This window comes from Homarus americanus, unplaced genomic scaffold (genome assembly GCF_018991925.1).
Source record: "Homarus americanus isolate GMGI-L3 unplaced genomic scaffold, GMGI_Hamer_2.0 scaffold41027, whole genome shotgun sequence".
NCBI lineage: Eukaryota > Metazoa > Arthropoda > Malacostraca > Decapoda > Nephropidae > Homarus > Homarus americanus.
The window spans coordinates 988,488-1,008,596 of NW_024745073.1; the positions used below are offsets into that span (position 1 = coordinate 988,488).

Here is a 20,109-nt window from a genome sequence, read left to right on the forward strand (position 1 = left end):
TGTAGTAACAGGATCCATGGCAAACCTCATCTAAATGCTTTGTTGTTATTTTCGTTGTGTTGGGTAGATGCGCCAATAAAACATCCCAGTATGATGCAAAACGTCTCTTTGTTTTGCTGGCCAGACCGTGTTTGCCAAACATGTTTGGAAGAAACTGCCCAGTGTGCCGCCACCATAAGCATTGAAAAAATTCTCCACGTGTAGAGCTGATGTCTTACCATTTTATTTTTGTTTTTTGTTTTTAATGGGGATTAGCCCACCCAGGACAGAATGACCCACATCAGGGCCTGGAGGCAAAAATGATAGTACATATAGTAATAATAATAATAATAATAATAATAATAATAATAATAATAAAACAAAAACAATTATAAAAAAAATATTATAATAATAATATTGATAACGAACAAAAAAAATAGTGAGAAACGATACAATGTATATGTTGTGTTGTCTATAGTAAGAGAAACGATTAGGACCCTGCAATTTTGTGTAAATGAGGCAGAAAGTCAGATCACCAACCTGGGACTTGGTCACAATTTTTGTGATGCCATATGGCAGCAGGGTCTACCATTAGACAACACCCTATGCTTCCAATATATTCCCAAGCAGTAGTACCTCCCTGTTTGATAGCTGCCTACTACGTATCATTAATTTTAATCTTAGGTTTACATGAAATGGGTTTGATAGGTTTTAGCAGCTTAAGAAACTGCACTAGTTGAGACTGTATGTGAGAAGGACCTAGGTGTGTATGTTGACAATGAGCTGAAGTTCTCGGGCCATTGTGAAAAGAAGGTAAATCAGGCAAAAAAATTATTGGGTCTTATAAGAAGGTCGTTCAGATATCTAGATGGTCCGTCCCTCGTAACAATCTTCAGGAGTGAAGTGCTTCCCCATCTGGAGTACTGTCACCCCATCTGGTCCCCGAGATATGCTAGGGACTGTCAGTTGGTTGAAAATGTTCAAAGGAGGGCCATCAGACTGGTGCCTGCACTTCGGTACCTCAGCTACCCTGAGAGATTGGAGAGCCTGAACTTGCCTAGCTTATACTACAGACAGGCAAGGGTGGAACTAGTTGAGGTGTATAAGCATCTCAGAGGGCACTACTCAGTTGAGTGTCCTTACTTGGAGCTGGCAGACGCTCGCCCCACAAATGGTCACAGCTCAAGATTGAAGAAGCCGCAAGTCCAGAAAACTGTGAGGGCAAACTTTTTCTGAGTGAGGGTTATAAACTCTTGGAACAATCTTCCAGAGAGTGTTGTGACGGCACCGAGTGTGAGCTCTTTCAAGACAAGACTTGACCAACACTGGAGCGGGTTCAGGTACATTCAGGAGCCGGAGCGTGCCCAGTATTTGCCAACAGTGCGTGACAGAGACGTGACCGATCGCCCAGGAGGCTAACAAGCCGATCAGTGGCGAAGAGGATAAAAGTAAAAGTTATGACAACTATATTTTCCTATATCATTGACTTAACCATTAGTGACAAACATGTACGGTATACAACTGAGTAAAATTTGGTTTAGTTTAGCCTTAAGTTTACACTAAGTGACTGGTTAGTCGAATATGAGAACCTTTCACACTGAGACTATTTTTATCTTAAGAAAGATTGTTTTAGTTGCAGTACATGTACAGTACAGTATTTGATTCCTAAAACAGCCTGTTTGAGGAACAGATAAATTCTGCATCTAATATTGTATTGTTTTACAAGGTGAGAAGTCATTACCAGTCAAGAATTAAATAGCAACCAAAATATAAAGAACACCTAAAGGGAGTTTAATAGCAAATTATGAACTCTGAGTGCCACCCTATAGTTACCCGTACCTGTACTAACACCTGCCCCGCCAGTACCAGAAACATAACGGTGCCAACCTCAGGTGCTGAGACAAACCCAGGCTTGTTAAATGTTCAGCTTTAGGGATCAGTTCTACAAACACAAATTTACAGGATATGTCCTGGTGTCTGTGTTGTGTTGTAGTCAACACAGATGGGTAGTATTTTAATGTCACTTCACCTCAGGATGCAAAGAAGACAAATGAAGAAACAGTAAGAAAGTAGGATGGTGGAAGAAAAAGGACAGACTGGTGACGTCAACACTGCACCTCTGCCTAACACACACCAGGTAAACATTTGTTTTATGTTTACATAACAGAAGGTGAGGCAAATGTTCACTTCATAACTTCAGCCTGAACAGTTAAACTTGTCAACCACCTTCATGGTTTTCACCTCAAGTCTCATTATAATTCACAGTCCATCAAAATATTAAGATGAAAACTGTTTCATTGATTCATTAAGTAGAACAATGTTGCCAATCTGTGGAAATTTTGTAAGTGCTGTAAATGTAATTTTATTTATCAATAAAAGTCAATGGAACATTTAATGCAACAATTTTGTAAAAAATAATATGTTGAGTGTATTATGTGAAGTGGAGACAATGTAGCATATAGAACTTACTATACTGTGTACTGTATAGTGTAGATTGTACTGAGTGAAGGGAAGACATAATGTAGTGTAGAAGTAATTTACCATATGTAATGTTGACATTCTGTTGTGTGTGTTATGCAATCAGAGTTTATTGGTTGCAGTCTAAACAGTGTACAATTTGGGCACTGTCCAATTTCCCTGAAACTCATTTATATTACAACTCAATACATGGACACGCTACTACTATACTGTACAACACCACTTCCCTCCAAAATGACATCACTGGGTTATTGAATACATGCTCAGTGCTGCTGGGTAGTGAAAATATTGGCAAATTCTGCTTAGAGCTGGTTGAGATGGTTTAGGCATGTGGAAAGAATGGATGAGTAATTGGGTCAAGAGGTACACGAGCCTAAATGTGAAGGGGGAGGAGAGCAAGGGGTAGGTGAAGAATGACACGAGAAGAGCCTGTAACAAATGATGTTTGAGTTAGGAACCTGACAATAGAGACTGTAAAAGATCAAGCAGCATGGAGAGCTGCCATCAGGTAATCATGGCTAACTCAAACAAACATAGAAAATAACTGTAAAAATTGGATACCCCAAAGACAAATTTGCAAAACTTGAAAAGCAAAATGGATGACACTCAAAGACATGTTTAACATTGAGAATTCTTGGCAGCTGAAATAAAAATAATAATAATGATAATAACAATAAAATAATAATAATAATAATAATAAAAATAAACAAATTAAGTTCATAGAAATAAAATTCACTTGTTGTCTTTCTTTCTCATCTTTATCACAGGGCCCATATACATTTATAATCGTGTACATACTTTGTTTAGCTCACCAAAAATTAGCACCAACAGTAATGAGTAGGTACTGTATATGTAACAGAATCTCCCAAGGCTTTAGATATTAGAATCAGATCATACAAAGACTGTAAAGTAAAAGAAAATAATGGGAGACAAACTAAAATACACAAAACAGATAATTCACAAATGTTTATCATTATACAGTACTGAGAATGTAAGCACTGGAACTGAACTATGTACAGTACTTGGTTACATTACAAATTGCTTGGGTTCACCAGAAAATGGGAAATACAGTATAATATCTCTGCTAGATGGAATCCCTCAAACCCGGAACTCTCTGATAGCCGGAATTGAATTTTTCTCAGAAATCGTTCCCCTTGCGACCCTGCTGAGGACTCCCCACAACCCGGATTTGGGTCATGACCTGAGGTTGAGAACTGCTGCTGTACATGATAGCAGTGACTAGTTGGAGTTGGCATTATTATTTGTAGATCTGGCCAAAGCGTGTGAGGGAATCCCAATACAGTACCTGTATTGAATGGTGAGTGCCACAGTGAAACTTTCAATTGCCAGAGATTTACTCATGAAAGCTTTGAATATATTAAGAGCACCAATACAAAATCTAGGAAACCTTTATATTCTCAGCAATATTACACAGTACTATACTGTACAATACTGTATATCTATTAAGAAAAAATCCTATACAGTATACAGCAGAGGCAGTGAATTCCCTCTAAATATCATGTTACAAAGGTGTGTAGGTTTCGTTATTTTAACACAAAGGAAAACATTTATTTCTTTTTAAATGAGACATTATTTTGTAAAAAAGAAGCTATCATCTATAAAACTTATATTCTCTGATGTTTTGTTCCCATTAGTACATGAGGGGTGGCCACACCCTATATTCTTCCCTGTGGATTTTGACCACTGACCATTTTAACAACTTTTAGTGATAAACACTAAAGAAACACAATAATGAAGATAAAAGCAAAATAAATCTTTCCATCTCTATAAAAAAAAAAAAATAAATCTATATATATATATATATATATATATATATATATATATATATATATATATATATATATATATATATATATATATATATATATATATATATATATATATATATATATATATATATGCAAGTAAATCACTGTAGGTGCGCGATCTAGGTATATGTTGATAACAAGTGACTCTGTACTCTGAAGATGTGAATTACACGATGGGAGATCATATATATATATATATATATATATATATATATATATATATATATATATATATATATATATATATATATATATATATATATATTTGCTAGTGGAACATAAGCCTGTAACAGTAAAATACAGTAGTAAACTAGGAAGTAGCTACCTAAGATGAATTCTTTTATTGCAAAAAATTGTGGCGCTTGCCAGAGGGAGGACTGAAGGAAGAAGAAATTTTAGGGACAGGCAGTGTTGTCAAGGATAATGTTGATAATGTAAAAGATGGCATACAGAGAATTAAAGAACAAGTGCCACAAGTATCTGAAAGATATTCTTCGTGGTGAGCAATATATATATATATATATATATATATATATATATATATATATATATATATATATATATATATATATATATATATATATATATATATATATATATATATATATATATATATATATATATAAAGATAAGGATAAAGTTATGGATTATGTATTGAATTTACTGTACTTTACTAATATAGAAAGCAATGGAGATCCAAGAGCCACTCATTGCATATCAGATGCCCTGTATAAATAAATGGATAATACTGTACTGGCAGACTAATATCTTAATTTGTCTTAAAACAAATGGATAATTGGAGAAATTTTTGCTTGTGCTTTTCTTGTTTTTTTATTTTTCAGTGAGAAGCTTTGTATTGTTTTTATCCATTTCATCTCCATTGCCACCTTAATACATATTGTGTTACAGAACAACTGTATAAGCAGAAAACATCTTCAAATAGCATATTGTACACTGAGCCAATCTTACATATCATATCACCTATTTTGGGGATTATTTAACTGCATTCTAAATGAGACTGTGATTCATTAGTTTCAAATTAATTGACTTAGTGATTTTAGTGTACTTTTAAAGATCACAGAAATGTTTTTTATGTCCTGGGCTTGTTAATATTAAGAAATCACTGATGAGCATGTTGAAATACATCAATTATACGTAGAGTTTACACTTAGATGTACGTCACTGCTATCTGGCATCTACATCACAAAAAGCTTTTCTGTTTGAGATGAGTGAACAAGAAATATCAGAAAATATAGTTTTCTATTTTTGAAGCATATATAATAATTACATTTTCTTTATTTACAATAATCTAAAAGCTAATGCTAAATCACATATTATCACTTGGTATGGGTAGACAGTGTAATAGAGTCATCTGGATACTGACAAGTGATGAGGACTTGACGGAATTTATCAATGAGTTGAAGTAGATGTGATCTTCGTAGATTAACCCTGTACATCATCTCTTCAAGGTGATGATGCCCCCGGAAATACACACACAGCCTAAAGACAAATATATAAATAACTAAGTTTGTTAATAAATTTTGTAAATGTAAATAGTAAAAATATAATATATATACAGTATACTGTATGTATATATTTAAGAAAAGCATCAGTTAGAGAAGAACAGTATGAATAACCAACTCAATGTATAGCCGAGCCCCAATTGACAGCTGGGGCAGATCTTGTAACCACCCATCCCTCCCTGTCACAACCACTGCCCTCAGATGTAGGAAATTGGAAGCAAACATTGCCCACTGGAAACAGGAGATGTAATAAACCTCATGCAACCACTATGGGCTGTTATCTTTGATTTTCAGACCAATCTAACACCCCATCTTAGTTCCAGCTGATTAAGCATTACTGTACTGCTGGACTACAGACTTGACTAGTGAATAGGCTCTCAGGATCATCAGGATCAGTATTTCAGTTTTTAGCTCAGTACCCTTTGCTAAGTAGCTCTTGTTACTGAAAGCAGGCTAAAAAAATGGGAAGGTAGAGGTACTACAAATGAGTTGGCAGTTATGTACCATAGGAAAGTTAACCAAATAAGGGGGGCACAGAAAACCTGCAGACCCCTTAACTCTCTCTCTCATTGTATTTTTCATTGGTATTACCCAGGAAAATCCTTCAAGAGCCCCAAAACCGATGATGTGATAGCCAAGTCCTGAAAAGGCTAACACAATAGTGAGAACCACTTACCCATGGTTCAGCTAGAAAACAGGATTCCAGGATCATTCCTCAACATTTAAGCTTACTTACTAGGAAGAGTTAACAAAGTCACTGCAGGTGTGTTCACTCTGTCATTCCAAATTTCTAGCCTTGCTGAATTTTTAATCTATAGAGGGATGCCATTTTACTGAGGACAAGATAACCAAATCTTTGCTTGGTAGACCCTGCTGCCATATGGCATCAAGAAAATTGTGACCAAGTCCCAGGTTGCTGATCTGACTTTCTGCCTCATTTACACACAATTGCAGGGTCTCAATTGTTTCTCTTACCAGTGACTACACAACATACAAATAGTGTATTGTTTCTCACTCTTGATCTTTTTTTCAGTTTTGTATTTCTTTATGGTTTATTATTATTATTATTATTATTATTATTATTATTATTATTATCATTATTATTATTATTATCATTATTATTATCATTATTATTATTATTATTATCATTATTATTATTATTATTATTATTATTATTATTATTACATTTTTGCCCCCCAGGCCCCGAATGTGGGTCAGTGACCTGTGCCCGGGTGGGCTAATCCCCGTAAAAAAAAATCACTACAGGAAAAAACATACTTTGCAAAGAGTTTGAGATCTTCAGGATTACGTGCTGCCTCCACTTTCATCACCATCTCCTTCTCTGCAGGAGATAAAGCAGCATCCAGACAACGATGAACAGAATCCTCAGGTGTGGCACCAATGTTTACTCCTGGACTTGGACTCCTCTCATCACTGCACACTGTAGGATATTTACTGAAGATATAGTTTATCTGTACAGAGGCCATATAGAATTTCCACAAGTTTTCTGGTCCCCAAGCTTTAAAGGTATTGTATGTATACATTTTCCAAAAGTACAGTACTTTTTACTCCACACACCTTAATAACTTTACAAGTTCTATCTACTATCTTTAATCTTCTTCTTATTTTGTGTGGAACAGATCAAGGAGTACAGAAACTTCAAACAAAAAAGCAAATGGTTGGGTTAAGCATGGAGGACAAGGACAAAAACTGATAGCAAAGGGCTAAGTCAATAAATAAAATAAATATCTCACCAGATCCCAGATCACTCTCCGAGGCTGGTTGACTAAGCTGCACTGCTGCATGGTGGAGAGCATCATGGGTTATGTCTGGATGATGATTAGATTGTGAATGGGGAGTCAGTAAAGAATTTTCATGAGAGAGAGGTGGAGGCTCATGAACAGTCGGTGTTGGAATGCTTGTACTGGCTGGAGAGCTGGTCCCCTGGCTTCCTAGTTGCCCAGCTCCTCCAAACTCCCGTCCCCCGGTTCGCACTCCCTCAAAGTCATAAGACATAGGAGGAGCCAGATAGATGTATGTATGTAACTGCTGCAGGAGACCATGTTTCAATAACCACAATACTTGTTGTACTTGTTCTTGCTGAAAGGTGAAAAGGAATGCCCATGAAATGTTTTGACACTAAAAGGGTTAATGCAATAAATAATTATACCTAATAAATATATTCATGGCTCCATATCAGCAACAAATATATAAAGGATAACAAATGGAATAATTTTTGTACTTATCAATTAATAAATCACTTAATTTCATCAGTAAACAGCATGACAACACACTACAACTGTTGTTACCTGTTGATGAGGTGAAGTTATTGGGTGACATTTATCACTGAGAGATGTGGGGAGGGAAAAATCTGCCATAACAGCATGCAGAGAAGAGCCTGGAAATTGCTCACCAAAGCTCTCGGCTAGATGGCTATTTCTGTTGACAAAGATAAAATTTCTCAATCTGCATCATTTATACATTGTTAAAGACTGTCATGCCTTGTGCTGTTGCCATTCTCAAAAGGTGGTGCATCTTTGGCAGTAAGAATTATATACAGTACTTTTTTGGGCTTTACCTTTTGTAAATGACTCACTTTATGTGCAATCTAGTGAGTAGTGTTTTCCTAACCTAGTCTAGCCATGGACTTCAACACAGGTATCATTGCTTTGAAGTACAGTGTGAGCCCATCCAAGAAGCAACAGTGTTCATGCATTAATTTTAATAATATACAGTCTCACATAAAAGTACTTACATAATTGTGGGAGCATTTGGAGAGAGAACATAGACATTGGTGCTGCACACAGGGTATATGATGGTAGCCTTGCCCCAGTAAACAAGATGACCCACCAACTGTAACAGAAGTTGGACTTAGTGAATCTTTAATTCATAAAGTTACTTACATTTGGTAAAGATACATCATACTATAAGCAATAAAGCAAATATTCTATTTAAGTAAACTGTATAATCAACAATAACAGAGGCCCAAGAAGCAGGAACACGAAATAAGAGAAAATCTACTGCCGGTAATCTGAACGAAGCAACCTATTTACATGGTGATGTTGAAGTTACGTATATCACTAAACCCATTTTGAACCTCGAGCACTGACATTCATCTTATTGGTGTTGGATCAAAATCAGATCAGATTGGCAAAGAAAGCAAAAATGGAGGATTTAACCTGATTTTTTTCTTTTATGGCAGCTTACTTGCGGTCTATTGTCCATAGACAGGCCATCATTGTCAGCCAGGGTTGATGTGCGTAATCTATTTAGATAAGGGACTTCCCTTCTCTCCCTGTTTACCATCCCCTTAACAATGGACATTGGTGCAGTAGCCATCTTCATAAGGCTAGGAAGTCAAATTAAAACATGAGTTAGTTCAATCTGTACCAAATTGATTTTAGATCAATCTGTCATTCTGAATTTATTTCCAGCTAATTCACTAACCCAAAGGATGGGGAATATACCTAAGCCACCTGGCTACAAGCTCCACCAGAAAAGAGATTTCAAAATTATTCCTCCATTTCTGACTATTACCCTTATGCTAGGCAGCTCTAGTAATTCCAGGATAACTACAGTATAGTAAGAAGGAGGTGGAACTAGAAAAGCTCCAGGAGTGGAAAGATATTCACTCCCTATAAAAGCTGACCCATTAGTAAGGCATGGTCAGCTGTTAATACTTCCTTAGTCTCTTACTGCACAGATGTACTCGAATCCAGATCTCCAGTTAATAACAGACAAATGCTCCGTCAGAGACAATTCACTTGATAATATGATATTGTGTTTGATAAGTGAACCAAGTACATAGTGTGCAGGTAAATAATATATGTACAAAGAACCAAACACCCTAGGATTTTTTTTTGGGTAGGGTCACACTGACCCAGGTACAGTATTAAACCCAGTGCAGTGGGGCAAGAGTGGTCCTGGTGCTGGTGATGTGTGTTTATAGGTATTTAATGACACTTATTAATATTGCCTTCCCCATTACCAGTACTGTACATAATGTCTTATAAGTGAACACTGAAAGCTCCTGGCTTTAGTTCTCCCTAGAGGTATGCAACATGTGCAATGTTAATTCATCTATAGTGTACGACTTGAAAAAGCAGAAAGGGAAACTTCTTGATTTACATTTTGTACGTATATAAAACCAAAAAACTGTCTCCATATATTATGGTCATTTAGTAAAATATTGTAGGTTCCCTAAGAAATATACTGTGCTGTATATGTTTTTCATATTTCAAAATACGTATTATAAAATTTAAAATTTTTTGTGTTCAACGAGAACCTTCTGGATGCAATGAGACGCTTTAAGCGAGAGTTGCAAATGTACACAATTGTGTCTTTAGAAATTACCCCAAATTACACTTGAGTACAAAAGTAACCTCCTAGTGCTTCACCAAGAAACAATGAAAGAAATTTTATTTTAGAGGTGAAATTAGACATTATTAAACAACATGAGCGGTTAAGGAATAACATTTGATGATCAGCCATGAGAGGGAGAATAAGATGCACAAGTTTCTCAATAAACCATTCATTACCACAACTTATATTCTTTTACTCATTCTTAAAGTTATTAAATGTTCATTGTTTTGATGTTGAGTGGTAATAATGGGTGTAGATGGATATGCTGGCTAGCTGATACATGCCAGTGGTGGTGGGTAGTCAGTTGCGAACAGCCGTCAGATGGAGATAATACACATCTTTCCTTTTACAATATTACATTAAAGGCATATTTTTGTTGACCTTTAAAGTGTTTCTGCATGAAAAATATTCTTTTGGGAGGTATGGCTTCAAGAATAATATGAAATTATTTGGGGACATCAGATCATGAGGTTTATGGGATGTGTGAATTCTACATATTTTTTAATTCATTAATCTATTAATTTTTTCTTTACACTTAAATAATCTTGTCACATTTCTTGTTTATTAAGTATTCACTATGGTGTGTTATTTTTATACAAAGAAATCCATATTCAGTTTCAGTGTATGACTGCGTGGGCTTAACTCATCAACACTTACCATAAAGACCTGAGTTAGAGTAAGATCAGCATCAGCAGCCAAGGTGAAGAAGGGGGTGAGATGTGACTCCTCCACATGAAGCAACCTCCATAAGGCTTGTGAAGCATCTGGTGAGAGTGAATGTAATAGTTCTGATCGCTCCACCAACAGCAGCAATGTGTGATAAGGCTTCAGCGTTTGCAGCCCTCGCAGTAGTCCTTCACACTAAAAACAGCAAAACCAGGTGGGAGGATTTGAATTATATACATTAAATGGTCCTATCTCTTGTACAAACTATTATTGTGTATATTAATTTTTTCAACCATACAGCATTAAAAAACTGTAATGTATTTCACAAAACTAACACATTAAAATAATTCAAAGTAGCAAATAATTTCAGCAATATTACAATGAATATCATCACTTCACTTTGATTTTACTAATTACGTAATTTTAAGTTGTAGATCAAGCCTCGGCGCCCAACAATAGCACTATCATGGGGATAAGTTAAGCAACAGCAGAACTTTGGGAGTATAAAAAGGAAATAAACCAATTACAGTACTAATTCTTTTGGCATGCAAAACAATTAACTGACCAATATCTTGTGCTGAAAGTGAAAAGGAAGTACAGTACAGTACAGCTCCTTCCCAACTTACGACAGGGTTAGGGACCCAAATCCAGGTCATAAGTCGAAATGGTCGAAAGTCGAAAATGCTTAAATAATACACAGAAAATCTAAAATGGGTGTCGCTTTTTCTTCTCAGCACCACAAAACTCTCACTTTTAAACTTGCCAGCCATTTTAAAGTGAAATACAAACAAAAATTTTGTCAGTACACAGCGCAATCAGTGACGTTGGGACTCGAAAATACGTAATTTGACAAAATTTTGGAATGACTGAGGCAGGTCGTAAGTGCGGGTGGTAGTAAGTCGAGTAGGTCGAAAGTCGGGGAGGAGCTGTATTAAAATTAGCATTACTGTTTAACTTACATCAACTGGCCTTCCTGTGGCTAAACTGTGGTGTACTTTTTGTGGCAAACAAAAGCTAACTTCTATCCATTTGTTGAGCCGAAGTTGAACAATACCAGACCCACACAACCTGATGACAAATTTGGTTTAGTACTTTAGTAATTATGACCACAAATACTCTGGGAAATGAAAGAATAAGTAATTTTCTAGTTTGGTTAAGCCATGGTGAAGAGCTCCTGTACCACATTAAGTGGATGGTTCCAGGTCACAGGGAGATGGACAACATACAGTATTTTCTCCATAATGACTATTTGTAGACACAGTATACAAATGCATCACTTGGCATATGTAATTAAAAAAAATATATGTAATAAAACAAATGGCTTGGGCTGTCAAAAACAATGACTTCAAATATACAGTATACTCAAATTATGTACTGTATGTTGTTGAATGTTAGGTGTTTAAAGGTACAAATTTGAAGATAGGAATCCTAACATCACACAAAATAAATTCCTGCTTTAAGTGTGCATGTAACCACCTGTGACAATTATATCAGCTTGATTTATTTTATTAACATGTGCATTGAAATACAGTAATAAGAAGTGAGTAAAACCATGGATAATACTGTACAGTAGTTACTTTCCAAAACAGATACAGTATATAAAATAATTACTGGTTAGTCTGAGCTTTGACAAATTATTGAAAGCGTACAATGATATCAGTGCAAGTATAAATCTTACTGATGTCGGAGATTGATGACACTCACTCTTCATAAGCTTGTCTAAGATGTCGAGCAAGGAGGCTGCGGTCCAAGATCAATTGAAATGGTGAGACCTGTCCGTCTTCAGGAGAAGTGGAAGTCTGAAGAATACATAAAACTGATTGGCAAATACCTCATACAGCATAAATATTTTTTGACATCTGAACTTCCCTCTTCAATAAGATAATACTGTAATGTGTTTTGAGTGTTTTTATAGCAGTGATGGGAAAGACTAAACGGCAGATAGGTTTCTTCAACTATACATCACCAATTTCTCAATTTCTCATTGAATCTGCCATCAATCTCAAAAGATTAACTTTTGATGAGGACTGGTCCAACACTGGGCTTTACATGCCTAAAAGTTGACTCAAAATATACAAATGAAATAAAAATAAAGTAATATATACCAGTATAATAGATACTATCTAAAATACAGTACTGTACAAATAAAAAATTAACAGTTAGAATAAGTAAACAATTAAAATCAAACTTAACACATCACTATCAATGGGGCAGAAAAACGTACACCTGCATCAACCCATACCATTGTAATTATGCTACTTTGAGTTAATTATTGGAAGAAACAATTAAATACAGTACGTACTGTACTGTACGTAGCAGAGTTTACAGTAAATAAAGGGTGATATAATGGTTAATAATGAAGCAGGAAAACATATGAAATTGAAGTAATGAAATGCAAAGAAAACTGATTAACAAATGCCTGTGAAACTAAACAAATGTACAAGACACGACTACATTAACCTGAGCTTTCAAGATCATAGTTAGACACCCACCTTAACCCCTGTAACTTTGGTTAGGTTCATTCTTGTCAAAAACAAAATATGCTGCACACTTCCCAAGTAAGTTATAGTATGGGTATGCATAGTAAGAACATAAGAATGGAGGAAACTGCAGCGGGCCTATTGGCCCATACTGGGCAGTCCCGTTTACACCCAACCCCTATTGCTAATATAAGCATCCAACCTATGTTTGAAGCTATTCAGCGTATTCGAGCTAATGATGATATTTGGTAACTTGTTCCATTCATCCACTACTGTTTCCAAACCAGTGTTTACCTATTTCACGCCTAAATCTAAATTTGTCTAATTTAAAACCATTGTTACGAGGTCGCTCCAGGTTGGATAGTTTGAGTACCCTTGTAATGTCCCCTTTGTTTAGCAACTGACTTCCACTTATACAATACACCTCTATCAGGTCGCCCCTCACTCTACGTCTCTTGAGGGAGTGCAAATTAAGATGCTTTAACCTGTCTCTATACTCAAGGTTCCTAATGCCCGGGATTAGTCTTGTCATTCTCCTCTGAATTCTTTCCAATGATTCTATATCCATCCTGTAATACGGTGACCAGAACTGAACTGCGTAATCCAGGTGTGGTCTCACAAGCGCAAGATACAGTTTTAGGATGACCTCGCTAGTCTTGTAACTAACACTCCTTTGTATGAACCCAAGTACTTTATTAACCTTGTTACGAGCAAAAACACATTGTTTACTTGGCTTGAGGTTCCTACTTATCATTACTCCTAAATCTCTCTCGCACACGGATTTCTCTATGGCATCGTTGTTCATCTGGTTTCTGGTTTCCCTGTTTACATCTCCTATACTGAGTACTTTACATTTGACCACGTTGAATTTCATCTGCCATTTTTCAGACCATTCGAAAAATTTGTTTAGATCTTCCTGTAGTTTTGTGGAGTCCTCGTCAGATTTAATAACACGTCCTATTTTAGTGTCATCAGCAAATTTACTTATGTTGCTGTCTATGCCGATATCTATGTCATCTATGTATATGATAAATAATAATGGTCCAAGTACTGAGCCTTGGGGAACTCCACTTGTGACGTTGCTCCAATGGGACTTAGTGCCGTTAATGCTCACTCGCTGTTTCCTGTCCTGTAACCACGCCCTAATCCATTTAAGGATGTTACCTTTGATGCCATGTGCTTCTACCTTTCTAATTAGTCTTTCGTGGGGGACTCTGTCGAAGGCTTTGCTAAAGTCGAGATATACCACATCATAATTGTGCCCCTTGTCCACCGATTCGAAAACTGATGAAAAGAATGTTAATAGATTAGTTAGACATGAACGTCCGCTTGTGAAGCCATGCTGGGAATCATTGATCAATCGGTGCTTCTCCAGGTGATTTCGTATAGAGTTTGAAAGGATTGCTTCCAGTAATTTGCCTACTATTGATGTTAGACTGATTGGGCGGTAGTTAGAGGATAGTTATCTATCCCCCTTCTTGAAAATCGGTATTACATTCGTTATCCTCCAGGATTCTGGTACTACACCTGTTTTTAAGGACATGTTAAACAACTTTGCTAAGGGCATACTAAGCTCTTCCTTACATTCCTTTAATACTCTGGCAAATATCTCATCAGGACCAGGTGACTTATTTGGCTTTAGTTTGTCTATTTGCTTACTAACATCGTTACTAGTCACTACTATCTCGCTTAATTTGTTTTCTTCACTATCTCTGAATAGAGTCGGTGCCTCGGGTATCATGTTTAAATTTTCAGTGGTGAAAACTGTTGAAAAATATTTATTCAAATTATTGCTCATTTCTCCGTCGTTATCAGTGAGTTCGCCGGTATCTGACCGTATTGGTCCAATCTTTTCTCGTGTTTTAGTTTGATACATTTGATAGAATCCTTTGGGGTTTGTCTTCGCCTCCCTTGCTATCCTTACCTCATTATTCCTCTTGGCTTTCCTTATCTCGGTTTTAACCCTACTCGCCAATATCTTATAATAATCAATAATCCTGGAGGTAAATTTTGCCACGATTTATCCTTCTACCTATAGCCTTCCTTTGGCCAATGATGTTCTTTAAATAATTATTTATCCATTTAGGGTCATTGTTGTCTGATCTGAGTTTTTTGTATGGTATGTTCTGCCTTTGTGCATTAAGTAACTCATTATTTAAATTGTCGTGGAACTCGGCAATCTCAGATCTCGTTATCAGGTCAGAGTAATGTGTCAGGTTCACGGCCAAGCGCGACATCCATTCTCTCAGCTGCCTCTTTAAACTGTCAAAGTTTGCCTTTCTGAAATCTGGTACTTCAGTGGAATTTTCCTTACGTCTGCCCTGAAAATCTAACTGGTATCTAACTTCTTTGTGATCGCTGTTTGTAAGTTCGTTCCCTACCTCGACATTGCTAATGAGGTTTTCTCTGTTCGAGAGAACTAAATCGAGTATATTATTACCCCGTGTGGGTTTGGTTATATGTTGACTTAGGAAACAGTCCTGGATCGTCTCGAGAAAATCCTCTGATTCTGAGTACTACATTCAGTAGAAAATAGTACTACTGGAGAGTGGTTTATATACAGTCTTTCCCTTCACTCACTCACTCACTACATTAATAAATGGGTTTTCATACCTCATCATGTGCTGCGAGCATTATCTTGGCTTCTGATGAGAGAAACTGGCAGCGGTACTCCTCATGACGCAAGGCCAATCCAAGTCTCATGCTTAAGTCGTGGTAACAGTTCACGACATCATGGTTTAATGTTGCCTGTAAAAGGTAATTATACTAAAAAGTTGTATAGAATGGCATAATAAGTTGCTATTAAGAATATACAAAGTAGACACTAACATGCCACTCAGGATGGAATTGGGTGGGAATGGAAAGTTCCGGGGGTCCAAGATTCCTGCTGACGGCAGTATAAGTAAGTGCTCTTACAAAACTCAACTATTTCACAGTAAAAATTATTCTTATAAAAAATATTTCTGCTCACCTTTAATGCAAAGACAATGTTGAAAAGAATAATTGTAGAAGCTTTTCTCTTGTCCTGTGGTCGGGCGTGAGTTGTGGAAGGATTGAGGCGTACGGGATGACCAACAAATCTCACATCATTTACTTTCAATTCAAATTTGCTGTCACAAAGTTCACTCTTCACAGCAAAGAGATTTGACATAACCTGAAAAAGAAAAGATGAATAAGGAACTTAACCAAGTACATTATACTGTACATATTCAGAGATATACAAGTACTGTACGAAGTTTCCACAAAGAGTAGTTTACTGTACACTGTAGTACTTGAAGGCTAAATGTATGTGAGAAATCAATGCACAAACCTCAATTTATGTATGAGATATAATGTCACCTCAGGGCTGATGAATTATCACACAAATACATCATACCTTATCACTAAAACCAACGAGCTTGCCATTGGAGATGTTTGATGTGTGGGGCATCGGTACTGTCTGCGTATTCCCCTCGATGAGCAGAGAATATGGATTAGGTCTTTTATCTGTGGATATAACGGATATACCATCAACATCAGGTCAACAAATATCTTTCATCAATGCTACATATATACATGTGTGTGCTCTAGCTGTTTCAAAACAATAACGAGCATGTTTATCTAATCAAAATTGCCTACAGTACAGGTCCATATACAGAACAGTACAGGTATCCCTCGTTATCCTAATGTTCACTATCCGAAAATTTCATCCTTACAGCTCTTTTTCATAATGTGAAAATGATCCTTGCTTATCCAACAGATGGTCAGAAAAAAATTGAATCAATTCAAATTAAAATCAGCCCACCTCTCCTCTCCCCATGGTGAGCCCTAACCGTCCTCTGATAAGGTAATGTACCAATTGTACTCTTAAGTATATTTTATTTACTTTAGCAATTGCCTTTCAGTAGTCAGTTACTAAATTACTAATATAGGGTTTTGTTGTTCGTGAACTAATTTCATTATTTTTAGGTATACTGTACTGTATATAACATTGGGGTTTTATTGTCGTTAAGGAACCGAACCCTATTTTTCCCATTTGTTGTTATTCACTATCCCAAATTTTGCTATCCGAATGGTTTTCAAGGAACCAAACCCATTCAGATAATGAGGGGTACTGTACTGTACCTATATTGTACTACCATACCGAGCTCCTTTGTTTACATCCAGCACGGCTGTTTCATTGGTTCCACTCATACACAGGTTTAGGTTAAGTTACGATAGGTATGTTAGGGTGTCAGTTCGATATTTAATTTTCTTACATTATTGGGGTGGTGGGTATAGGCCAGCAGTTGCTAAGAGTAACTGGTGGGATTGTTCGCCAAGGTCGAGGAATATTCGTTGATAAAATGAACCAATCTAACCTGACTTAACTTAAAATGCCTGTATAGTTATGGTCCATTATTATCTATAAACAAAAATCCTTTCTATGAAATGTGAACCAACGAAACATCCTGGACATACAGGAAGAATGGCATCGGATCTTTAATCACCATCTTGTAGATTAGTGTGCAGGACAGATTTTTTTTTTTAATTATACTGCAGAATTTGTTTCTGTTCAAATTTTTGGGCTTTTCATGGTACAAGAAAGCATTTATTTTCTAATAACAAATATCCTTATGTTGTTGTTTCAGGTGTGCACCAGCACAACAATCATAAATTATTTCTGTCATGTTTCTATTACCATATTTACCTTTTGCTTTGCAACCCTGCTCAGTAACGAAATTAAATAAATATTCTAAAAAAGTAGGGATATAGTTTTTTGTAATGACTGTTTTTCATTATGTAGAGGATATTTTGCCTAACCAGATAAGTTCCTACTAACGCTATTTTACTGCGAGTACACGCTGGTTGGCTTAGTAATTTCTGTTTGATATAATGGGGGGATCTGCCCCCCGGCTAGGAAGTTAGGTAAGGTTGGGTAGGTTTCTTTGGTTGGTTAGGCCAGGTTCTATTGGGTTCTAGTAAATGTTGCCTCCTTTATAATGATCATATAAAACAACTATTCTGGTGGTAGAGGTGTTCTCAGACATTACCATATTTTTAACCTTTTTACAAGCTAGGTAAGGTTAGGCAAGGTTTTCAAAGGTTTGTTTGGAGTTCTTTTTTAGTATTATACCCCACTTTTCCCTCTACTACCCACTTTGAACAACCAATATTGTTGGTAATTGCAGAGGTCTCATCGGTTAAAATACAAAAAAAAAAAAAATTTGTGCAGGAAACATAATAGAATATATTTTTTTTTGCTTTCTCCCTATATACCTGTAAATAGAAATATGAAATTCCATGCTCGACCTAAAAAGAATCTTTACTTTTAATTTTGTTAGTACAGTAGTTTCCATGCACAACAGAAATATGGTTAGGTGTGTTTATAGCTACAGTAATGCAGCAGTGATGTCTCATCCCAGGAGGTAAACAGCTAATCATATCGACGTACAGTATTTCAAAACACTCCGCCACCTGAGCTGGATCAACGCAGATGCTCAGTCTATGTTTATGACCCATTCATTACAGCGGCTGCTCTCACGTCCACAAAAAACGTAACATTACACCATAACATAGTAAGTTCTTTCTGTTTAATATACTGGGGGGTCCAGGGCTAGGAAGTTAGGTAGGTTTGTTTGGTTAGGTTGGTGAGGTCTTCTAACAATGCTTCTCCTGCTTGTTTTTCATATCAACTAAGGTTAGGTTAGGTTTAATTTAGAAATAACCACTTTTTAACACATTTACACAAACTACGACAGCGTCCACTATAAAACACAGTGAAATTGCGGTATTTTTATAATCGTTTAATGTGAAAAATCGGCCGCGGGTCAGTCGTCAACAATTACCGATAATTTCTATTTACATGTTTGAACTTTTTCTGGTGTTATTTTAGTTTCGGTCATCCGGGGAATCAGTTAGGTAAGACTAGGTTAGGTTTGGTTAGGTTGGTTACGTTAGGTTAGTTTTGGATATTTCAATACAAGAATGACCGAAACTAAAATTTTACCCTTTCTCTTACAATTTAAATCCTTATTTTACGAAATACAGTATTTAAGAAAACCCACTTTGATGGGAACAAATGCCCTAAAACCAACGTACTCGATCCAAATACTCGAATGAGGTTAGGTTTAGTTACGCTGAATCACTTTTTACTTACTTTTGGTTTTTGTCTCCTTTGTGGTGTCAACAGAATAAGGATAACGAAATAACAGTCTGTCTCCTCTACTTCCATTTTTCACTAATATAATACAGAGTGGATTAACATCCATAGTATTGTACATGTTAGGTTTTTAAGACTTATCAGAGCAAATGTTTACATCTTCGGTATACAGATAGTGGTCATGAGTATAACGAGAGACCGCTGATGTATAAAATATATATACTGTATTCTTTATAGGTTCAAGAAAGTTATATCGCATAATTTTATAAACTTTGATGTCCAGTATAATTACTAGCGTAGTTAGGCATTTAAATACCTGTTACAGTACACTAATAACACTATAGCCCGAGAACAGACTTTGTGGTAGTCTTCTGCATCTTTCCGGAAATCCTGAAGGCACAACGTAGGAAGCCATTGACGTAAGGAAGACACTTTTGTATAATAAAGTAAATCCACAAAACGGAAGCTTTTAACTGGGACGGGTCTGTTACACAGGACCTACCAGGCTGACCCATGACGTCTACTTTATCATATCAGCGCCCAGTATCCTTCATAATTGTATTAATAACATAAAGATAACAATCTAATAGGGAGCTATATATGAGTTAGAACAACTTTGACTGGATGCTATTTTTCGATACAATTAATACTTAGCAGTTATTTGGCTTTTA

At 36.2% G+C, this 20,109-nt stretch overlaps 1 protein-coding gene across 1 annotated transcript; it reads right to left on the minus strand.

The window, feature by feature from the left end:
• Window positions 1-4,899: 4,899 nt before the first annotated feature.
• Window positions 4,900-19,611, minus strand: LOC121878442 (GATOR complex protein NPRL3-like). The gene is made up of 12 exons (XM_042384672.1): window positions 19,436-19,611; window positions 16,694-16,803; window positions 16,289-16,471; window positions 15,931-16,065; window positions 12,542-12,636; window positions 11,797-11,905; window positions 10,829-11,032; window positions 8,565-8,662; window positions 8,119-8,248; window positions 7,564-7,909; window positions 7,088-7,250; window positions 4,900-5,786 (listed from the first exon to the last, which is right to left on the minus strand). Exons 1-12 carry the CDS (start codon window positions 19,557-19,559, stop codon window positions 5,624-5,626), a joined length of 1,860 nt encoding a protein of 619 aa, XP_042240606.1. The 5' UTR covers window positions 19,560-19,611; the 3' UTR covers window positions 4,900-5,623.
• Between the last annotated feature and the right edge of the window lie 498 nt (window positions 19,612-20,109).